This window comes from Artibeus jamaicensis, unplaced genomic scaffold, assembly GCF_021234435.1.
Source record: "Artibeus jamaicensis isolate MK-2021 breed Jamaican fruit bat unplaced genomic scaffold, CSHL_Jam_final scaffold_916, whole genome shotgun sequence".
NCBI lineage: Eukaryota > Metazoa > Chordata > Mammalia > Chiroptera > Phyllostomidae > Artibeus > Artibeus jamaicensis.
In genome coordinates this window covers 16,563,747-16,584,305 of record NW_026522059.1, presented here as the reverse complement: position 1 = coordinate 16,584,305, position 20,559 = coordinate 16,563,747, and the positions used below count along the sequence as shown (strand labels likewise).

The following is a 20,559-nucleotide window of genomic DNA, read 5'->3' as shown; positions in this document are numbered from 1 at the left end:
GTGTCGGATTTCCCAGTGTCATCCTGCTTTCTGTCACGTGCTGCCACTTACCAACAAAAGTAACGTTCCACTGGACACAGATGGAGATGTGGTTCTGCAAAGAAATGCTTAAGAAGAAAACTACTCATTTTAAAGCACATGTAACATCATTAAGTGAAACAGCATTTCTTCATTACCTTGGTAAGAAAACTAAGATGTTTGGGACCTACACTGAGGGACCTCCAGTTCACATAATTATAATCAGTAGTTCCCAAATGCCTGCAGATACCTAGAGAGTGGGCTCCCCTTTTATTAATAAATTCCCTTCCTCCCAACTCCACTCCGTCTCCACCTCCAGATTCATCTGTACCCATAATAGAGGACAGAAAACCAATGCCCAGGCCACAGTCAGGAAACACGTGTCTAGTGCAGACTGAGTCTACGACTGCAACCTTTTGTAGTAGCTTAGCATAGTCTGGCACATATTTCTGGGCGATGCAGAAAAAAATAATGTGTATGGAGACTGGCTTCTCCATCTCACCCTTGCAAATCCCAGGGTCTAGTTTTATGGGCTCTTGGACTTTGTTTTATTGTTATTGTACCCCCACCGCCAAAGATTAAAACAAAAGATTAAAAGTAAATTTAAAAATAAAAGTAGGCTTGGGAGGAGCCAAAGCAAATCTGAAATAGGAAATTAATGTCAAGTTAATTCTAAACAGAAAGCTAGGCACAATGGTGAGGTCCAGATCTGAGAAGGTTACTACACACCTGAGTTACCCCGGAGCCCCAATAGTTCCTACTTCATCCATCCGCCTAGTGGGGAAGAAAGGCAATTTGATTCATACACGTGGGGCTCTGGAATGAGGCTGGAAATTAGCTCAATCACTAGATACTGTGTACAGGTAATCTCATCAGGCTTTGCCCTGAAGTGCAATACAAACTTAAGAATCTCTGTAAACACACACACATGCAACCACACACACCTCTGAAAAGATTTTCACCACCTGCACCCTGATCAGTAATTTCTTCTTACCATCAATGTTATTGTGGCCACTTATCATAACAGACTAATACACAAACACACACACACACGCACGCACGCACGCACATATATTTCTAGATTCAGCTGTTTTACCAATAGTCCCTCAAAATCTGATTAAATGTTGAAAGAAATCCAAAGTCAGAACTGGTCTTATTAGGCTCAGAATCTTGCATGTTGATGTATATCATAACCTGAATTCTTAGTTAAGAACTAAAATATTGCATGTCACTCTTACTATGAGTTAGGCACTATGCCAAGAGTGTATTATTTCATTTGATTCTCATTTTCATTGACAATTTTTTGAGTAACATACTTTTATTATCCACATTTCACAGATGAAGCAACTAAGATTTAGCAAAGGTAAAGCCCTCACCTCGCTCACAGACCTAGCGCATGAAGAGTTGGGTCTGAAGGAGTCATGTGCAGCCACTTGGTTTCCCATTACATTTCTCAGGGACTCTCCAGTATTTTTATGAGCAACATTACATAATGTATTCACAGATATAAAAGTGATAGCACTTTAAGAAACTTACAAGAGAATACAATCCACCAGACAGTGTATGACAAAGATGATCATCAAATTCACTTGACTGGTTCTATAGCTCTGTCAAGCGACTATGCAGTCTTCCCAATATCTTGTGACTACTCACAAGGTATCTTAACTTTCGCACTTGCCTCACAACACCTAGCACATCACTAAGTTTATCAAATTATCCAAGTCTGGCTTTACTTCTGAAAAGATCTCTATAATCCCCTCAAGCCAAAGTGAGTCTTTTCCACTATTATCTACGGCAATTTTTACACATCTGCTTTTAAGGTTTACCTGTCACAACGCAAAGTAGTGAATTATGTGTTTGTGTTTTAGATCAGTTGTCCACAAGGCTACCTTACCGAACGGTGAAGTCCTCTGCCTGAAAGTACTATTGTTAATAATGTTCTTCATTCAAAAATTAATGTATGCTCTTTCACTTATGTGATGTTAAAACTATTTATATAAAATAATACTTAAATACCTGTACATTAACAATTCCCAAGCTTTTCCCAAATGCCGCACATGTGAGGCTCAAATTCTGTGACAACGACTATTACAGGGAACTAGCGAAGCACACTGGGGCAAAGGTACGTAAGTTTTTAAAAAGCTGAGTGATACTTACATGGCCCCTTCCACTGAGACTAACCTACCAAAGAGCAGACACTCACAAAAGTTTTTACTTGGATAAATGGATGTTAGCGCATTTGAAAATTTCTCCATATTGCTCATCTCTTCAAGGAAGGCCTAAATCTCTTAATATAAAAAAGACTTATGAGAATGAAAGCTAGAATAATGCTTAAGTCATCTAACAACTTAATTAATAATAAACCAGGATAAATAGGGACCCCAAAAATTAATTTTGTCTTTTTTAGGCTGAACAAAGAATCAGATATCATAACTCTAGATTCCTGGTCATAGAACCATATGGATAAGTAGTGAGAAATAAGAAATTTTAAATGTATTTTTGTAAACTGTGAACCAAAACTTTCTTGGTTTAATTTGGCTTCTACATATGTCTATATATCTTTACACATGGAAAATATTTGTGGATTGAATCTCACAGAGGAAGTTTCTTTAAAAAATTAAGCACACTCTATATAGTAATAATTCTATAATAATGCTACTGAAATCAGTCAAATAAATTTTGTAAGTTCATATATCTGTATAATCTGCATGAATATCATGATATTTAATATATATTAAGTGTATTTACAATAATCACATGCATTTATATATAAATTTTGTTTACAAAATTTTCACTATGCATTCTCTAACATTCCAAAATTCAAAATATTCTGTACTGACAGCATAATATACAAAAATAAATTAAACTTGCCTTTTAAAGGAATACGCTGAGACATAAAAGAACACAGAAAGATCTCAAACATCAGGATCAGACTCCTACAAGTTAAAAAATCTAGAATGACATAATACCAGAAGTTCAATTAAAAGTGCACACACACACTTCACAAGAATGCTCACAGCATCATTCTTTGGATTGCCAAAGCTGGGAACAACCCAAATGAACATCAACAGTAAAACAGATTAAAAAATTGCGGTATATGTCTGAAGAATAGAATGCACACTCATACAAGAGAATATTATAGTGCAATAAAAATAAGCCATGTACAACAACATGAATAAATTTCACAAATGGGATGTGTAAGACAGGAAAGAATGCATATTTTTATATACATGAATGTTGAATTTTAATGCATGTAAAGTTCAAAAACAAGCAAAACTATCCTCAAGTGTGAACAGTCAAGAAAGTGATTAATTCCTGGAAGAAGGAAGGGAACGAAGAATAGGAAGGGACCCTAGGGAACTCGTAGGGTACCAGTGATGTGTCTCTGACACAGGAGATAGTCACACAAGAGTGTTTATTTTGTAGTAACTCCTTGAGCTACAGACATATATTCTGTGCATTTTTTTGCTAAAAAGTTAGAGAGTGAGAGTATGTGTGCATGATGGGTGTGTGTGATGTTTTTCAGTGACATAGCAGTTGCTCTGCAGGCACCATGGAGTAACAAATTGAGAAGAAATCTTTCAGCTGCTGTTTTTTTTGGTTTTTTGTTTTGTTTTTTTTTGCTGGGCAAACCAAGCTCTCCAATGGAGCAGAATGCTGTCTTCATTCCTCAGGCCACACAGAGCCCGGATGCGCCAAAGTAGGCAACGGGGTGGTAGGAGGAAGAAGAGAAATGAGAGAAGAAAGTAAAGAGTTCTGGACAAAAGAGATTTAAAAGGGTAAAAGGATTAAAAAGAGATCGGAGATCGGAGGCAAAAACCAGAACAAAAAGCAACAGATACCCCCTGAAGGGAAAGATAGTAGGAGGAAACCAGAGAGGCGAGCTCTTTGATTCTGCTGCGGGCCGTGGTGGTGCTGGGCAGCGAAGCACAGACACGTATCTGTAGTTATTAAATGTCTCATTAGGATGCACTACATCAATTAGACCACAGAGACACACTAAGTCAAGAGGATTAATATGCTGTTGTTGGTACTATTAGGCACCAGCCATTTGCTTCATGGCTCACCTAATTCTTCTCTCATTTAGTCCTCACTAAAGCCAGCAAGGAATCTATGAGCCCTACATTTACGAAGGAGAAAACGGGAACTAAAAAAGGAGATGAAGTAACCTGTTAACCTTAGAAGACTGGATGGAATCAATGAAAAACAGTAAAAAAAAAAAAAGGAAAACCAATACCGTGACTTTTTCAGACAGCTGACACATCTAAAATCCTGAATATTTCAATAAGGCTGAATAAAAGCTGGGTTTAAATGATCTCTGTGTGTTTAAATGAAGTGTGGCAGATTCTGCCTTCATATGAATCAGTTGCCTTCAATCTATGTAATGAAATATTCCACCTCACAAATCAAATATTGATGGCTGTTCCTCATCTAGCATAAAAAAGATAAGTTAATAGGTAAAATCCTATCTGTTTTAAACTTTCCAGCTGGTTAATATTTTCTGAAGACTTTGGCTTCTCTTACCATGTGGCTGCTAAAAAAGAGTGAACAAGCAGCACACAGACATTAACAGAAAAAATGAAAATATTATTTCTTATCATTGTTTCATGTGGCATTTCACGTTTGCTTTGTAGGTTCAAGCATACATATAATACAATAACACGTTATCCTACAGAAAGTTCTATGATTTTGATGAAATTTTTTTACTGTCTGATAAGATAACACTAATAGTCCTGTGGATTCCTATCATAAGCAATTCAATATAATCCTGGAAGTTAATCATTATATTATAAATTAATATGTTCATTTATACATCAATCTACTAAAGTATATGTGAATATATATTTATTTAAAATTGGTCTCTTCTCAAAAGCTTAATATTCTATGAAGCAGAAGTTGACACATTTAATTCTCAATAAAGTTACTGTTTACTATTCCATGAATGTGGAGTAGCTGTTCCATGAATGGCTTAAAAATCCACTCTTGTTCACCGGTTGGAAAATAAAGTGCCAAAGTAACATCAGATATCATATATACATTCTGCTTATGGGAAAAGGCACTTCATAATAAAATTTCTAATCAATTAGTTCATTCATATAGTATATGTTTATTGAGCATATATGTTTAAATAATATGGCTGAATACAAATTAGAAATTTTAAGAGAAATTTTGCTTTCTCAGAAACTAGCTCCTTCTGTCAAAGAAATAAGAATCACAGTAAATATCTCAGTAACAATACAGGAAGAGATAGGATTTCATACCAAAATCATTGGTGCAAACAATATGTGCACTAAATCATTAGTGTTCAATGCCCTCGAAGGCAAAAAGCAAGTCCTCAATGTCTGCTATTATTTTTTAAGGAGTATTATTATCCCCACTATTTCTTTCCCTCATAATAGAACAACGTGGTCAACAGCACTGGAAATTCTTAAGGAGATGATAGTGGAGATGATCCTGAGGGGGAAATAAAAAATTAAAAATAAAAAAAACTTTAAGAAAGAAGAAAACAGCCACGCAGCAAACAGGAGTCAGAAAAAGGAAGGGCTGCTCTCCAGCGTAAACATGTCAGGGGACAGTGGAAACCCTGAGGGCGCGGGAAGGCGAGTTGTGTAAAGGGAGTCAAACAAATGTAATGAAAGGAAACTAGATGTTTGGTGGTGAGCACACAATAGAGTCTATGAGTACGGAATTATAATACTGTGCACCCGAAGTTCATTGAATGTTAGTAACCAGCCATACATACCTACATCCATCAATAACTATCTGGGTTATTAGAATATGTGTTCCAAAGGGTATAAGTTAGAACCTCGAATCCCAGTTGTTGAGGCTGGAGCACTTGTAGAAGCACGAACCCACTGGAAGTTCCTAATAGAAGAAATTAGGAAAACTAAGCTAGCGGAGGCACAAAGTACACACGGAGGAAAGGTTGAACATGAAGAGATGTCATATATCTCTCACAAAATCAAGTATGTTTCCACTAGGTCATAAATGAAGAAGGATTTTTTTTAAACCTCAGAATTAGCCCAGAGGAAAGGATGGGGTTACTGACATATATTTGTGAAACATTAATGATACTGGATTACTTAAGCATGTGTGTGTGACTATATCTTCAATAGTTTAAACTGGAGTTATATCTATTAATGTTCTATTTTTCTGCTTCGGTATTTATATCCCAGCCTGGATAATGTTCTCCTTTGGCCATTCATGTTGATAGTCTCATGACCAAGTAAAGTACCTATATATAAGTAGGTGGTGTTGAGCAAATATTTATGGAGCACACTTATTGAAGTTGTTATTGAAATCCAGCAGTTAATGAAGGTTACTGAAAAGACAAAAATAGACTTAATCAACTGACTAACTTAGCTACTTGATACCCATTTGTTTGTGTCTGAAGTGCCTGCCCATACTTGGTGTTTTATCTTGGCCCTGTTGATCCTAATCCATTCCAATGCTTCAGTTTTTAGACCTGCAGCCTTTTATGAAGATTTCCAAAGTAACATCAAATGATTCCAGATCTTTCTTGTCCCAATGGGAGTTCACTCAGAATGTGGTAGGAAACTCAATAATAATCCAACTAGTACATTCGGATCCATGTAAATCAGTAGTTAAAATATTGGCCCAAAAGGGTGATGGGATTAAGAAGTACAAAAGGGTAGTTACAGATTAGTCCCAGGAATGTAAATACAGCATAGAGAATATAGTCAATAATATCATAAAAACTATGTATGGGGCCAAGTAGGTACTTGAAATACGGGAGGGGGGGTACTTTGTAAAGTATGTTTGTCTCAACACTATGCTGTACACCTGAATCTAATATACAGAGTAATACCGAATATAAACTGTAACTGAAAATTTGGTTTACAAAGTCACAATTCAAACAAAGAGAGAGAGAGAGAGAGAAAGAGAAACACAGATAATCTAGCTCACTTTAATTTTAAAAACTACCATTCAACTAATGGAAGTGAAGACCGGTCACATATATTTTAACTGGGATCAAGGGTATTAAGTTTTCTCAAATAACAAAACAAATAAAGTAAAATAAAACAGTCTCCAGGAAGACTGCAACACAACATTCCTCTTTATTTCAGGCCAGATCTCTACGGAGGAGGACTTGGCGAACCTCAGATTTAGGTGCTAAATGTTCCTCTAAGATTCCATCTTAAAGAACTACTTCCTGGTAACTACTCAAGTCTCCCAATTCCTCTCCATCCAGATGGTATTTGTTTTTCAAGTAGGGGCACTCCAAAATCAGGTCATTTTTAGGCAAAAAAAACACAGTTCTCTCTGTGCCCATTCAGAGCAATCACCCTAATACTCCACAGCGGAGAACCTGGAGATAAGAACACAAAGACAAGAACAAGCTGACCACTGGTTAAGGCACCTTTAGGCACAAGCCAACTGCATTTTTAGCCCCAAAATCTGGCACTGTTTTCAAGTTTGAGATAATAGGCCTTACAAAAAAGTCGTGGGCAGAGATCTCCTTGTACTTCCAAAAGCAACTCCTGGTGAAACTGCCTCTTTTTTTTTTCTTTTCCCTAGGTTAGGCAGAATACACAAACACAGACGTGGACACACTTACAGTTACACACACACTCATAGGGCGGCAGAAGCATATCAACTAACAGCAAGCGCGGTTGTGATAATGCTTTTATCCTCTTTTTTGAAATTATCTATATTGTCTTAGCTCCTATAATAAAAAGTATAACCTGTCTACTGTACAAAGTTACTTTTTTTAGAAGGAATGAAGAGAGAAGAGGCTGCACATTCAATACACAGCACAGTAGACGTTGGAATAGCCTGTAAAGGCAGCAGTGAATGTAATGGTCGGTTTACCCCCACCCTTCCCAGCTGACTAGGAGCCTGGGCAGCAGCACCCAGAGTGAGCGCTCTGGCTACGTTGAATGAAGAGCGACATCAAGCTGCCAGCATCGATTCGGGGCAGAGGTACTTACTTCTTGAACAAATGAACTCATAGTATTACATGCTTTTTAAAAAGAAGGCAGCCAACCATTTTAGGGTAGGGGAATAAGTGAAGTTGACTATATTTCACTTTTTTAAGCCACCGAAATTGTTGCTTTAAATTAATGTGTCTCTTGAACAGTTGAAGTGCAGTATAAATTAAACAGCAGCAGTGGAAAGTCTGATGTCTATGTCATTTCATGAGAAAAGCACTGATACAAAGATACCGTGTCTTTTAACAAACTAGGAGACCTTAACTTCTGAAAGCGAGGATACTCAGACCTCCTCAGTTCCACAGTCTGTTACCAAGGAATGTCATTAGCAAAGATTGGAAAATATGATTTACACATAAGCATCTCTGTATCTTATTTAATTATCAGTCATTGCTTTCAGAGAAAAAGTTCTCCTTTATAAAAGGCATTTATAAAAATTCTTCATGATAAATTCTTAATTTTATGTGTATCCCTCTCCTAATATCCAACTATGTGTGTTAATTAGAAATAGGCTCATTAGTGGAATGATACAACAATAGTCTCCGAATTTGAAAAAGTCCTGTTTTTTCATGATAGAGAATATACATGTTTTTCTAAATCACTAAAGAAAACAGACCCTCTCTTCACTCTGCAGATCCTCCCCGGTCCCTGCCTGTAACACTCTTCACAACAGCAAAATGAACACCCATTTCTAAGCTTTAAAGCCATCAAGCCTACCACTGAAAATTAAAACCACCAGTTTGTAAGGAAATTCACAGCAGTGAGGAAATCCTAGTGCCAACATGAATTTACATAAGAGACCAAGATTCTGGGAAAGGCCATGGAAATGAATTGTGGGTAACAAAGTTATCATATCAAAGACTGTCCACAATACATGTTCCAGAGATCTGAAGGCAGAGACAACTTTACTTCATCTTCTTGACTCCTAAGGTGCCCACAAATGCTGAAGGATACAGCCTCTGCTCAGATTGGGGTTGGCTCCCAGTGAAAGATACACTGATGTACTGAATACTTGAGGTTCGACCGGTAACTCTTTCATTTATTCCTGCCCTCCCTTAATTAGTAGGTAACCCTCTGAGCTTCAGAGACTGACAATGAGACTTATTTATTCATCCAGGTACTTAGACTTGGCCAGTCTTGGGCAATTTAACTATTTAACTTGACTCAATATTACTGCTTAACTGGGGGGGGGGGGCGGCGCAGGGCGCAGTGGGGAACAGTCTGGATTCATTTGCAGCAAGTTTTCTGTCTAACTTAAAAATATTTTTGAAGAAATATGGTAAAGTGATTCTCCTTCTGGAACCAGATCCACTGACACTGTCACATTAACTCACAGCTTGTTAAATACTGTGCAATCTTTCTATAACATTCTTTGTTATGAGACTAGAATCAGCATATGGGAATTGCTCTTTTCCTGCTAAACTGAAGTCATTACTAACTACTCATCTGTGGCATGTACTCTTTCTTGCAACCAGGGATTTTAGCTTCACAAAATTTAGAAACTGCCACATTGTTTCTTGGCACGGCTTTCCAAAGTGACATCATTCAAATTTTGGAAAACTCTGTTATAGCAAATACTGGAGGGGGTTCTGGGTTAAGGATTGCTCAGAAGGAGCATTGGGGTCTCTGTAGAGACCAACCTCAGCTCACCCTCTCAGGCTGTACCTTCACATGCCTTTCATTAGAGGCACGTGGAATCACAATGAGCTCACAGATGCATTTCAAAATGGGTTATCAAATTACCAGAATATGGAAATGACTTCCAGTCACTGGAAAATCTGTATTGAAACACCACTGGGATGGGGAGAGGTAAAAGCTCCCTTTTTGCTTTACTTGATTTCCAAAGTCAAGGATTATAATTTTAAGTAGGCATACTTATTATATCAAATACTATATGCGTAAACCATAATGCAATATAAATACAAATACAAGTATAGATATAAACCTCCTGACTCGTTTACTGCAGAACATAAAATAAATGAGGAACTGTGTCTACATCATGAAGGAATTTTCAAAGAATCACATCATTCAGACTCTCTGAAAGTCTCATTTTGGAAATGGGGTGATTTCTGGGACTTCCTCTATTGTTTGAATACTTAACATAACAAAAAGAGAAATTCTAGGTTTCTAATCAATACACAGTGAGCCCTTAATTCCAAAACTCGTGAATTTTTTATTCCAACTACAATTCGACAGGAGTCTTTGCCAACAAAAACTTAGTATTAGTACTCTCAAGAACACTTCTTTTCTATCAAATCAAAAATAATTCCAGTGGTTCACTGTAATTTCTCCTAAACATTATTAAATGACATCTTGGGTGTCACTGTTAAGATAATAGTTGAGCTTCTAAACTTAAAAAAAAAACCTTCATTAACTTTAATCATTTTGCTACTTCTTTAACAGACACATTTTGTAAATAAATATTTTTATCTCCACTGTTAAAAGTATGCGTACTTCCTGGAAAGGAAAAAAAAATAATTCACACACACCAAACCTGAAAATTTAAGACATGTGGTCTCAAATGATGCCTTGGAATCACAGCACCATACAGCACAGCCTAGAGAGACTATGAAACCATATGACTATTTAGTATTCTCCTGGGGAAAAACTGGGTGACCTCAGGAGTAACAAATCATATTTATTCACAGAGTGCTTATAGTCATGTGGCACATATCCCACATATGAAAAAAAGACAAATTCTGAAATGCCCAGAGAGAATAACTACATATTATCTGTGAGATACTACCAAGGAAAGGACCTGATGTATTCCGACAAAGTTACCCCAGCCTCTCGACAAATAACACAATGATTAATTCCGCAGGAAAATTCTGTAAGACTCATTTGGGAGAAGAGGAAGAAATTTCATGAAATAAATACAAAAAGTAAGCTGTTCACTGGAAATCTCTGGCTTTCAAAAAGATATGTATTAAAAAACATCAAGTCTTAAAATTAAGTACTGATATAAATAAGTTTAAAATAAAAGTGATGGCAAGGGTCCTTAATGATCCAAAAATGAAGGCACAAACAATGTGAAAAAGCACAAACATGTCTTTCAGTGACTTTTACATTCAGAGTGGCCTTGAACACCAATGTTTCTACAACAGAAATCCAAACGTGAGATCTGATGAATTAAGGCATATATTCTTCCAAGGAAACGATACCAGCTAGGCTTCTGGAATTAATTGATGCTACTTTTCTCTATAATTCCACCCTGTTTATATCCTAAATATTAACTTTTTAATAAAAAAATAAAACAAGGCCTTAGGAACACCGTTTTAAACAGTCTCAGTGAACACTGCATAGTTAATGATATGCAAAAATTAAAAAGATTGAAAACAAGACAACGATTATAATTATTATTATAATCGTAAGTATTCTCACAGTCCTTTGGCATTCACTAAACCTGCTTTACTTACTTAATTTACACTGATTCTCCCCTCCCTACAGCCTGTTCCCAGGTAGTATTACAGGATCACTGGGGAAACTCTAAACTACAGAAAGTAGAGACTTACTCTAATTCTGAGTTTAATCCAACAAAGCCACACCACAGATAGAAAAACACAGGGACGACCTACTGATCTAAACACAGCTGGACACTGGCCTGCTTCGGACAATCACAGGTCCCAGAAGGCAATGGGATGGATGGAACTTCTTTATCCTATTTTGTACTGCACATATCTGGAAAACAAATAAGCTTGGGGAAAGGCCAAAGTGCTCAAATAATTGAAAAGTGCATTTAAAAAAGGCTGAAAAATATTATGATGCACATTTATGACCACTGAGGTAATAAGACCTCGGCTCCAGGAATGGCTGCTCTCACAAGAAGAAAAATAGAGGATGGACTCAGCCTTTGTTTGTATGTTAGAACCAGGGTTCCCCGGGCTGACTTGAGCACCTTCGTTTTCATAGGGTAAATATTTAGTTAAGTTTGAGGACAGAACCGGTACTTTCTAATTGGTTTGGTATTGTTTTTGTGTTCAATCATAAGATTATTATTTTCTTTTCAACATATTACTTTAAAAATTTACTATATGAAATCATTTCACATATTTAACTCTTTTCAATAAAGCCCCTCCAGTTTTATACTATTTTATGAAATCAACAAAGCCTCGGCTACTTCAGAAAGGCTGTTTATAGTCTCCCTATGGATAGCAGTGCTACAGGTTAATCGGTTGTAAGTTTAAAAGAAGGGCCCACGTGTCTCTCTTCTTTTTAATTTCAAAATTAACTAAGGCATCAATACCCCATCATGTACAGGATAAAGAGCCCCTCACATCCAGCTTGTATATCGGTTATTTTCTTTCTGTCGGTCAGAATGAATATGTCAAGGCAAAAAAATGAAGCAACTGGACATATATGACTCAATAAAGTCCATTCCTTGCTACACACCTCTTGTACTAAGGACCCTAAGAGCGGCTCTACTAAAAATACTGGCACGCCATGATATGGCCTGAATAATACGAGCTTCCAGAAAAAGAAATGAGAACCGAGGGTGGAAAAAGCATGGCTTCATAAAGAATTAATTTAAAAGTAAACTCGATGATGCAGAGGGATAGAACTTGACAGGGATCCATGCAGGGCAATGTCTCAAAATTTGTAATTTAAGAAAAATATAAAGGCCTCAGTTCCCAGGAGCTCCAGTCACTCCAGAGAGGCTTGCTGTGCTGATAAAGACTGCTCCATTATAATGGGAATTGTGATCTAGTGCATTTGACTTTCTTACATTTATTTTATCCATAGCTTTCCGGTCAAGAATGCAGAAGACACTATCCTTCCATCTATCTTTGCACAAATAAATACACATCCAAATATCAGAAATACTGGTGTAAGCAGCTCCATGAAAACTCTCAAAAAGTATGTGACTGACTGAATGAGTAATAATACACTTTTAATTACTGTAAAGAAAACCTAGAACTTCGGGTATATGTCCCCTGGCAACTATGTCCACATGTTGCACACAACGCACGGGTAGGTGAATGGTAAGAACTCGAGAGGAGTGTTGATAAAGCCATGTTGGGATCTACAGGAGGAAATGAAATTTGAGCATCAAATCAAAGGAAGGCAGCAGAAAAAAGAGGAAGCAAGGGAGAAGACACGACAAGGACAGTTGATAGAGGACACAGGAAACCAGGTTGGGAAGTGGGGAGAAAGGCCGGGAGGCAGGAGATGCAGGCGGAGGGAAAGGCGAGCACCAGGCCGGCTGCCGGCGGCTCACCCCGAGGGCAGGGCTTAAACAGAGAGACAGGCTCCGGAGCGCACCAGCCAGCCCGGCGAGGTATGAGGGGGAGCCAGCGCGCACACCACTGCTTCCGCAGGACTTCCTGCGACAACACGCCCACCGCACAGCCCGGGTAGGGGCGCACGGTGGCTGCAGCAGGCCTGGGGTTCATGCGCAAGAGAACACCACCGACACACACAAAGCTCCCGCCGCCTGCAGCTTCAAAGGCAGGGCCACCAAGACAACCAGCTCACTCTGCAGCTTCTTGGCGAGGAGTGAAAAACGGAATCCTATTTTTGCTACTCATCTGCGGTTCTGATTCTTTATTTCTCCTTAAAAGAAAAATCAAAGGAAAAAGAGCTGTTTTACTCTTAACTTTTAGTTCTGTGACTATATTAACCACCAAAACATGCTGGATCTTTATGCTTATTCATAAATATGTTACTTTTTTAATTAATCCAACAGAGACAAAAAGGCTAATACTTAAATGACAAAAGTTTTGGTTTTTTATTTATGTATTTTTTGGTTGGCTTGTTTTATGTGTGACCCAAACCAACCTTTCCTTTTTATGTTTTGGTAAAACACACAGAAGCTAAGTCAGGATGCCACACTTGTGAAGACCCCACTTGGAGCAGAAGGAGTTACCGGAAAGGGCAAATAACTTAAGAAACACAAAGTCCTGAGGATTAAAGGGACAGTACCACATCTCCATGTCATTCAACAACTTCCCCTTGGAGATTGCTGATCACACTTTTTACTGTAATGGAGCCAAGAAGAGGCAGTTACTTAGACTAATATGATTTTTTTTTAACCAGGAGATTGCAGCTTGAATCACGATGGAAAAAACACAAGCAAAATGTGAATCATGACTAAAGCCAGAGTTTTAAATGCCTTATATAAAAAGGTGACGGTTTTATCACTGACAATGAACAAAGGTAGACGGGGGCCCAGGAAGAAAGCTGGAACACGGCTAATATAGAAGTCACCTAGTTTTTGAAACCTCTGGCAAATACAGCAGCTCAAAACCCTGTTCACAGCTGATGAGAAAGGAAGGAGGACTGATTCCCAAAGCCTTCACTTTCCAGCCTGATTGCCTGGCTTCCAGTCGCAACACTACTCTTGCTACCTGTTGGAGCCTAGATGATGTATTAAAACTTCCCTGAGAAATGTGATGGCTGCAGGTCCCGTGGAGACAATACTCTCAGCAGAGAACTCACAAACTAGGGGCCATGATCATCATTTGAAGGTGGCCCGTCGTGGAAGGCTAAGCTCTTTGAGAAACAAGCAGCCTTTTCCCTCGTCAGCCTAGTTCACCCGTGGCCTATGGCTGCTCCTGACTTTTATTTAATGATCAGCGCTGGCTTATGCACAGACCAAATCAGATTGTTGTTGCTCTACGCCGCTCATTTCTATGCAAACTATGTCCAGCCTTTGGGCAAAGTTTGCATGCCCTCTGCTCCCTGATTTTCACAAGTGAAAACACTATGACTGACACATTAATAAATGTGCTCCTTCCCATCATTAAAGGGCACCTCGCAGCTTTAGCAGACAGGAAACTAGCCCGGTGCACGTGCTGTCCAGCTGGCATATAGAGGCGTCTTCAAGAGCGTCCACTCCTCCTACATACAGTCTGATAAGGAACATTTTCATGGAGCCAAAACATACATTTCCTTCCTCTACTTCTGCATTTAACAGACATGAGGGCTGGAGAGTCATGTCAGGGATTATGAAACTGCAATAAAGGGATTTCTAAGCCACCAACACGACCAGAACAGCAGGACTAAATTTCGCCTGCTCACTTTCAACCAAAAGTATGTGCCCCTTCCTTCAGTTGTGGAAAAGTACAGAGGATTTAAAAACCCTTACTTATTAACTAGACTGTACTCTTCAATGAAACTCTTTCTACTGTCAACTAAATAGTTTGTGAAATTCAGACAGGTACTACTGTTAAACATCCAACAGTCTCCGTTCCAGGATTTTTAGTTTCTGATGGACATGAGGAGACGTTAGAAAAGCATGTTTGAAAATGCAACTTGCTAAAGTTTCTAGAAAGCTTTGGAATGTTTTATGATTAAGGAAGAAATAGATAAATGTGAGTCTAGAAGTAAAGAAATTCATTAAGTAGATCTTCTTGATTTATTCTTCATGGTTCCATGTCCATTCAGATTTGGAAATGCACAATAATAATTTTCCAGAGCTGTTTAAAATAATATTTATGTGCTTAACAGATTCACATATTAAATAATGAACTTTCTCAATTCTCAGATTAAGGAAAGGTTTTTTTTTTTTTTTTAGTTTAAAAGAATAAAACTACAGAGAGAGGGCCAAGGATATGGTCTTTAAGAACCAAACTTCAAATTTTTCCCTTCACTTTTAAGATGAAATTAAAGGTGATTATTAAAAATGAAACATTCAAAGATGTCTCAGGCATTCTTGTTCCAACATGAGAAATGTCTCAGAAGCTATTATTCAGCTACTGCTTTACTGGCCATCTTGCAAGGAGACTCGATATTAAATAGAGCAAAGTGGGGTTTACTTTCACTGCCTTAAACCTGGGTATCCCAAAGCAGCATTACTTACGGTTCTGCTCAGCTCCTGACACACCCTGTCCATCAATATCCTTGTTAGATCTTCTGAAGATACACATCGCCCCGTTCCTTTAGCATCTAAGCGTTGGATCACTTACAGGTAACTTTCACCAGGAAGCCAATACAGAAGCCACTGACCTCGAACATCACAACACATTTGGGCTGACAAATATTCCACACGTGGCTGTTAAAACCACACATTTCCAACTCATGACCTTGCAATCACCCCTCATGTTTCAAGGGCACACCATTTATCACTTTGCATCTTTGATTACTTCATGGTACCTCAGATACAAGATCAGTAAAGCACAACAAGGCGCTGGGGTTTTCATTTTTCTATAGTTTGCAAATGTACTGGGGCCTCCCTCTGCCTCAGTTTCCCTGACACCGTCATACTTGATTTGGTGATATTAATCAATAAAAGACAACCTGAAAGCACACTGCAAAATCCAACGTGTTAAGTCACAGCCAGCAGTGTTACACTTTAGGAAAAATACATTAGGGCAAACTCCAAGAAATGTGTATTGATTAGGCAATATCAGGTAATCTTTTTCTTCTCTGAAACCTGACAACCCAATTTCATAATTTTCTCAACATCTCAAAGTCTTACACTCTTCTGGACAAAGTGTTCTTCCCCCCTGTGCCAATTTAATGCAATACTTTTGAGAAACCACTGTATCCAAGGCATTGTAAAGAGAACAAAAATAACTTGGGTTATGTTCTCCCTATCCTCAAGTTTGCAACAAGAGCTCAAGGCAAGGGTGTTTACATCTAAACAAAGTTGGGAAGGCTTCCGAAAGAAGAAACACAACCCCAACACCTGAAAAACAGGCAGAATTCCTCTAGGCAGGGTTGGATGTAAAGTCTTTCTCAGAGGGAAGAACATGAACCCAGGCTGGCTGCAGAATGCTCTGGGACAAAGTAGTTGAGTTCCAATGGCAGTGACATTGGAAGAGCATGGACACTGGAACTCAGAAGCCAAGTTAGTTTAGAGGTGACTGCACTGGAGTTATTTCATTCCGATCCAAAACTGAAAGTTTATGATCCTCAAGAAAAAGCGTAGAGATGAAGAACAAAGTCAAGGATAGATGAGAACAAGTATGGCAGTGCCCCAGAAGCCAAGCGGGAGGGACACTCGGGAAAACGATTGGCAGCACCCGGTCTATTGAAGAGATGAAGTCAGATGGAACAGCCACTGGGCTTGGGCACCACGAGGCCACTGCTGTGCTCCATGTGGCACCGTCAACAAACGAAGGCTGCCTGGCAGGGTCCACGAGGCCAGGAAGTGAAGGTGTACATGGGAGGAACCCCAGGTTCAGGCTTTCCATACTTTCCTCGCTCTGGGATTATTTTTATATCTGAGTATGTTTATCTTTATTCTGGAAAAAAAAATAGACCGCATTCCATATCTGGCTTAAGAACATTCTAATTAATAAATCTCAAAGAGCAACATTTTGACTCTGTGCCATGCCAAGAACAAGATGAAATCCATCTGGAAATAAATAAAAAGTAGCCTTTTGTCTTGTTGTACCTTGTATTTTTCCACATTGTCAAAGGAGATCGGTTGAATATTTGCCCATCATTACTTAAAATCACCCCAGTGCTTCACCCACCAGTCAGCTTCCGTAGCCATATATCAGCGACAGAATCACAACTGGATTCTTCCTAGACTCCAAGAATGGTCCATAAATAACTACAACTGGATTATAATCCAAATGGGCAGAAGATAAATGCCACTGAACTACCCTCTATAAAACATCCAGGGTAGTCTTTGCTCACAAACAAGTGTGAAACAGACTATAAAATATAACAAGGAATATGTGAGAGGAGGTTACCAAGAGTAAGTCAACACAGTGGTAGAGTTGTGGTGAAGGAGGAATACAATTAAAGGCACGCTGATTTATCAGCAAAGCAAATCCCTTACGAAATGGCAAGGAAAAATGAAATACAAAAACTCATCTTTTTAAAACCTTTTCTAGGTTTAAGCTCTTTTAAAAGTCAACAAGAAAGTACATTCTGATCAGCAAAGTCCAGAATAAGAGCCACTTTGAACTTATTTTGGTCTGCAATACCAAAAAGACACAGCAAGGCTCCAATCCCCTGAAGCAAAAAAAGAAATAGGCTGTATATTGGAGAATCCAATAATTTATTTAGAAAAATAAATTTTAAGTCACGTAAAGGAAAACTAGGGCAAACTAGGCATTTCTAGCATTTCCTACGGTTCTGTCAGGTAGACCTTGGATTTTAAACTATAATTAATAGTCAGCATTTAAAAAATCAACTATATAAAAAGATAAAAGCCAGAGGAAGTGTTGGAAAAAAATTCCTAGGTAGCTATGTAATAAGAATAACAGAGGTTTTCAGGCCTTCAGATTTTATGTGGAATGACCAGCATACTGGTTAAAACGATTCTTTAACCCATGTTGGAAGAATTGCTTTTTAATGTGGATAATCACTCCACTGCTCTCTGATTTCATTGATTATCTCTGACTGACTATGATCATTCGCCATAAGCAAGCTGTTCCATTTTAAAGGAAAAACTATCCACAGCCACTTATAAAGGGTTTTCACCTAAAGTACCATTAATGAAACAACACGACCAAATTAAATCAAGCCTGCCCTCCAACTGAAATACAAAACAGCTGAAAACACATGAACGGCACCTTGCAACGCAACATGAAATGGGTCCCAGTCAGACTCCGGGCCAAACAGGCCCATTTCTCGGGTCTGACACACCTCCCCGGGCTGTCCACAGTCACGGCAGGAGCCTGCTTCACAAGAGTTTGCAGGATGTCTTGGGTACAACATCTTTCTGCCTGGAATTACTGCAATTCTTCAAACAAACAAGGAAATAACAGTGGCACCCAGAGTTGTAAATCATACATTTCACTGATGGAGAAAGATACATTAACCCTTTAATTATACAACATAACTATTAGCACTGAAAGATAACTTAAAAAAGGAAATTTAAATGAATGCCTCAGGTGTCTAAGGAGAAAAAAACTTTCCTGTTTTTCCAATGCAACAAATAAATTATTAAAATCAGCTTCACTTAATCAATAAAGAAATGGTAACTGCATCCATACTGGGTATCAAGCCCATGGTAAAAATGGAACATTAAAGAAATTCTAAAGAAAATAAAGGCATTAAATTTTAATTTTCACTACACTTGAGGTTAAAATGTGTCACTCAAAAGACAGGATTAAGAAGAAAGGCATTAAATAAATGAGGGTCCTTTATTATTCTTTTGTTACTGTTTCTATAAATGCTGAGAAGTTTACATAGAATATTGCAAATAATTTCTCAACTGTGTTTTGGTAACTAACTGCACATTGTAGGCCTAATCTCACAGATGCTGTTTATAGTTTTCAACCAACCAAGGGGCTAATAGCTGTTACGAATGAAAAAAAAAAAAAAAAGCCCAGTTTCTTGGAAGACAAAAAGTCCTTAATTCAAATGGACCATTTTTTAGTTGGTCTGGAAAAAGATAAATGTTGGAGTTATTTTAACCTAAAGAGAGAATAATAATGCAAACGAACTTCTTATTAATAACCATTTTATAAGCAATTCTTCAGCACCAACTGGATTTTATGTAAGTGAATCCAAAGACATGTCTCTCACTCAAGTATTTGAAAGAAACATTAGGCCTAGATTGTCCGCAGTAATTTTTTTAACCCTCTAGGATAAGGTCTAAACTACACTTGATTCCCCATTCTCCGTGAGGTATTAACAGGGAAATAATATCAATATACCAACTTATTATATGATCAATTATCTGCTGCTTACTAACAAATAATATTCTAATTCTGTTCTCATATCTCTACACAAAGGAAAAATAAAGATTTATGAATCTCAAACATTAGGCAGACTTCCTCAACAAACATCCAAACTGTCTAGTGTCTTATGTATAAATGAGGATGGTGACCAGACACAGGTGCCAAGTTCAGTCCTTTATCTAAGGGGCTGTATGTTCATGAGAAATTCACTTAACTTAATCTTCTGTTTTCTCCTTCGTAAAACAAGATGATTCCACTAGAGTGGATAGTAACTCTCATGTCCTTTCTATCATTCAAAATAAAGTATGATCTTTAGGGTCGCCCTGAATAATACCCAAATGAAAGAGAAACAAAGAAACAGAATTTAAACTTGAACAGCAGATTTCCGACTAACCATTCAAGGCAAGTTTCAGCCACGGAGAAAAGTGTTTTATTGGCCAGGGTCTATTTTTCCACAACAACAACAACAAAAAGGCTAAAAGACTCTCCAGCCCAGATCCACGTTTCCTCGTGTATGTGGGAAGCAGGATATCACACCTTCGCACACATAAGAGGAACTCTGTGCCCATCAGCGCAGCAGCTGGGGGCCAGCTTTTTCAATACAAGCACAAAACTAAGAAAACCCTCTCACAGGCTATGCAGTCCACTCTCCATCTGACCTCAGATAGGCGATTACATTTTTATTCTTCTGTTTATTTCCTTTGTCCATGGTTTTAATGATATAACCTAATGAAATAAAGAGCACATATTATTGAGCTCAGACATTTTGCTGATATTTTCACATAATCATCTGTTGTCAAAATAAAGGGGACTAATTATTTCCACAATATCATTTATGTAAATAACCACCTTTTCTCCCACATCAGGAAAAGAAGAAATGATCTGGAGAATTGTTATTTATTCCTTATCTATCTCTAGAGGCTTTGAATTAAATCTAAAAAAGCTGGTCTGGCTCTTCCATTATATTTCAAATAGGTAAATTTTTTTAATTATCTTCTCAAAATAAC

The 20,559-nt window shown here is 38.0% G+C and overlaps 1 protein-coding gene across 6 annotated transcripts in view; it reads right to left on the bottom strand.

The window, feature by feature from the left end:
* Positions 1–20,559, bottom strand: part of TRPS1 (transcriptional repressor GATA binding 1) — a 232,882-nt gene that overhangs the window by 199,347 nt on the left and 12,976 nt on the right. For 2 of the 6 annotated variants that reach the window (XM_037154144.2, XM_037154145.2), the window contains exon 2: positions 5,762–5,883. The exons of the other annotated variants lie outside the window; for them this stretch is intronic. Coding sequence is in view for 1 of the 2 variants with exons in the window: in XM_037154145.2 (XP_037010040.2) it covers positions 5,762–5,771 (10 nt within the window). In the remaining variant the exon portion in view is untranslated. The remainder of the gene's footprint in view (positions 1–5,761; positions 5,884–20,559) is intronic. 6 annotated transcript variants of the gene reach the window in all.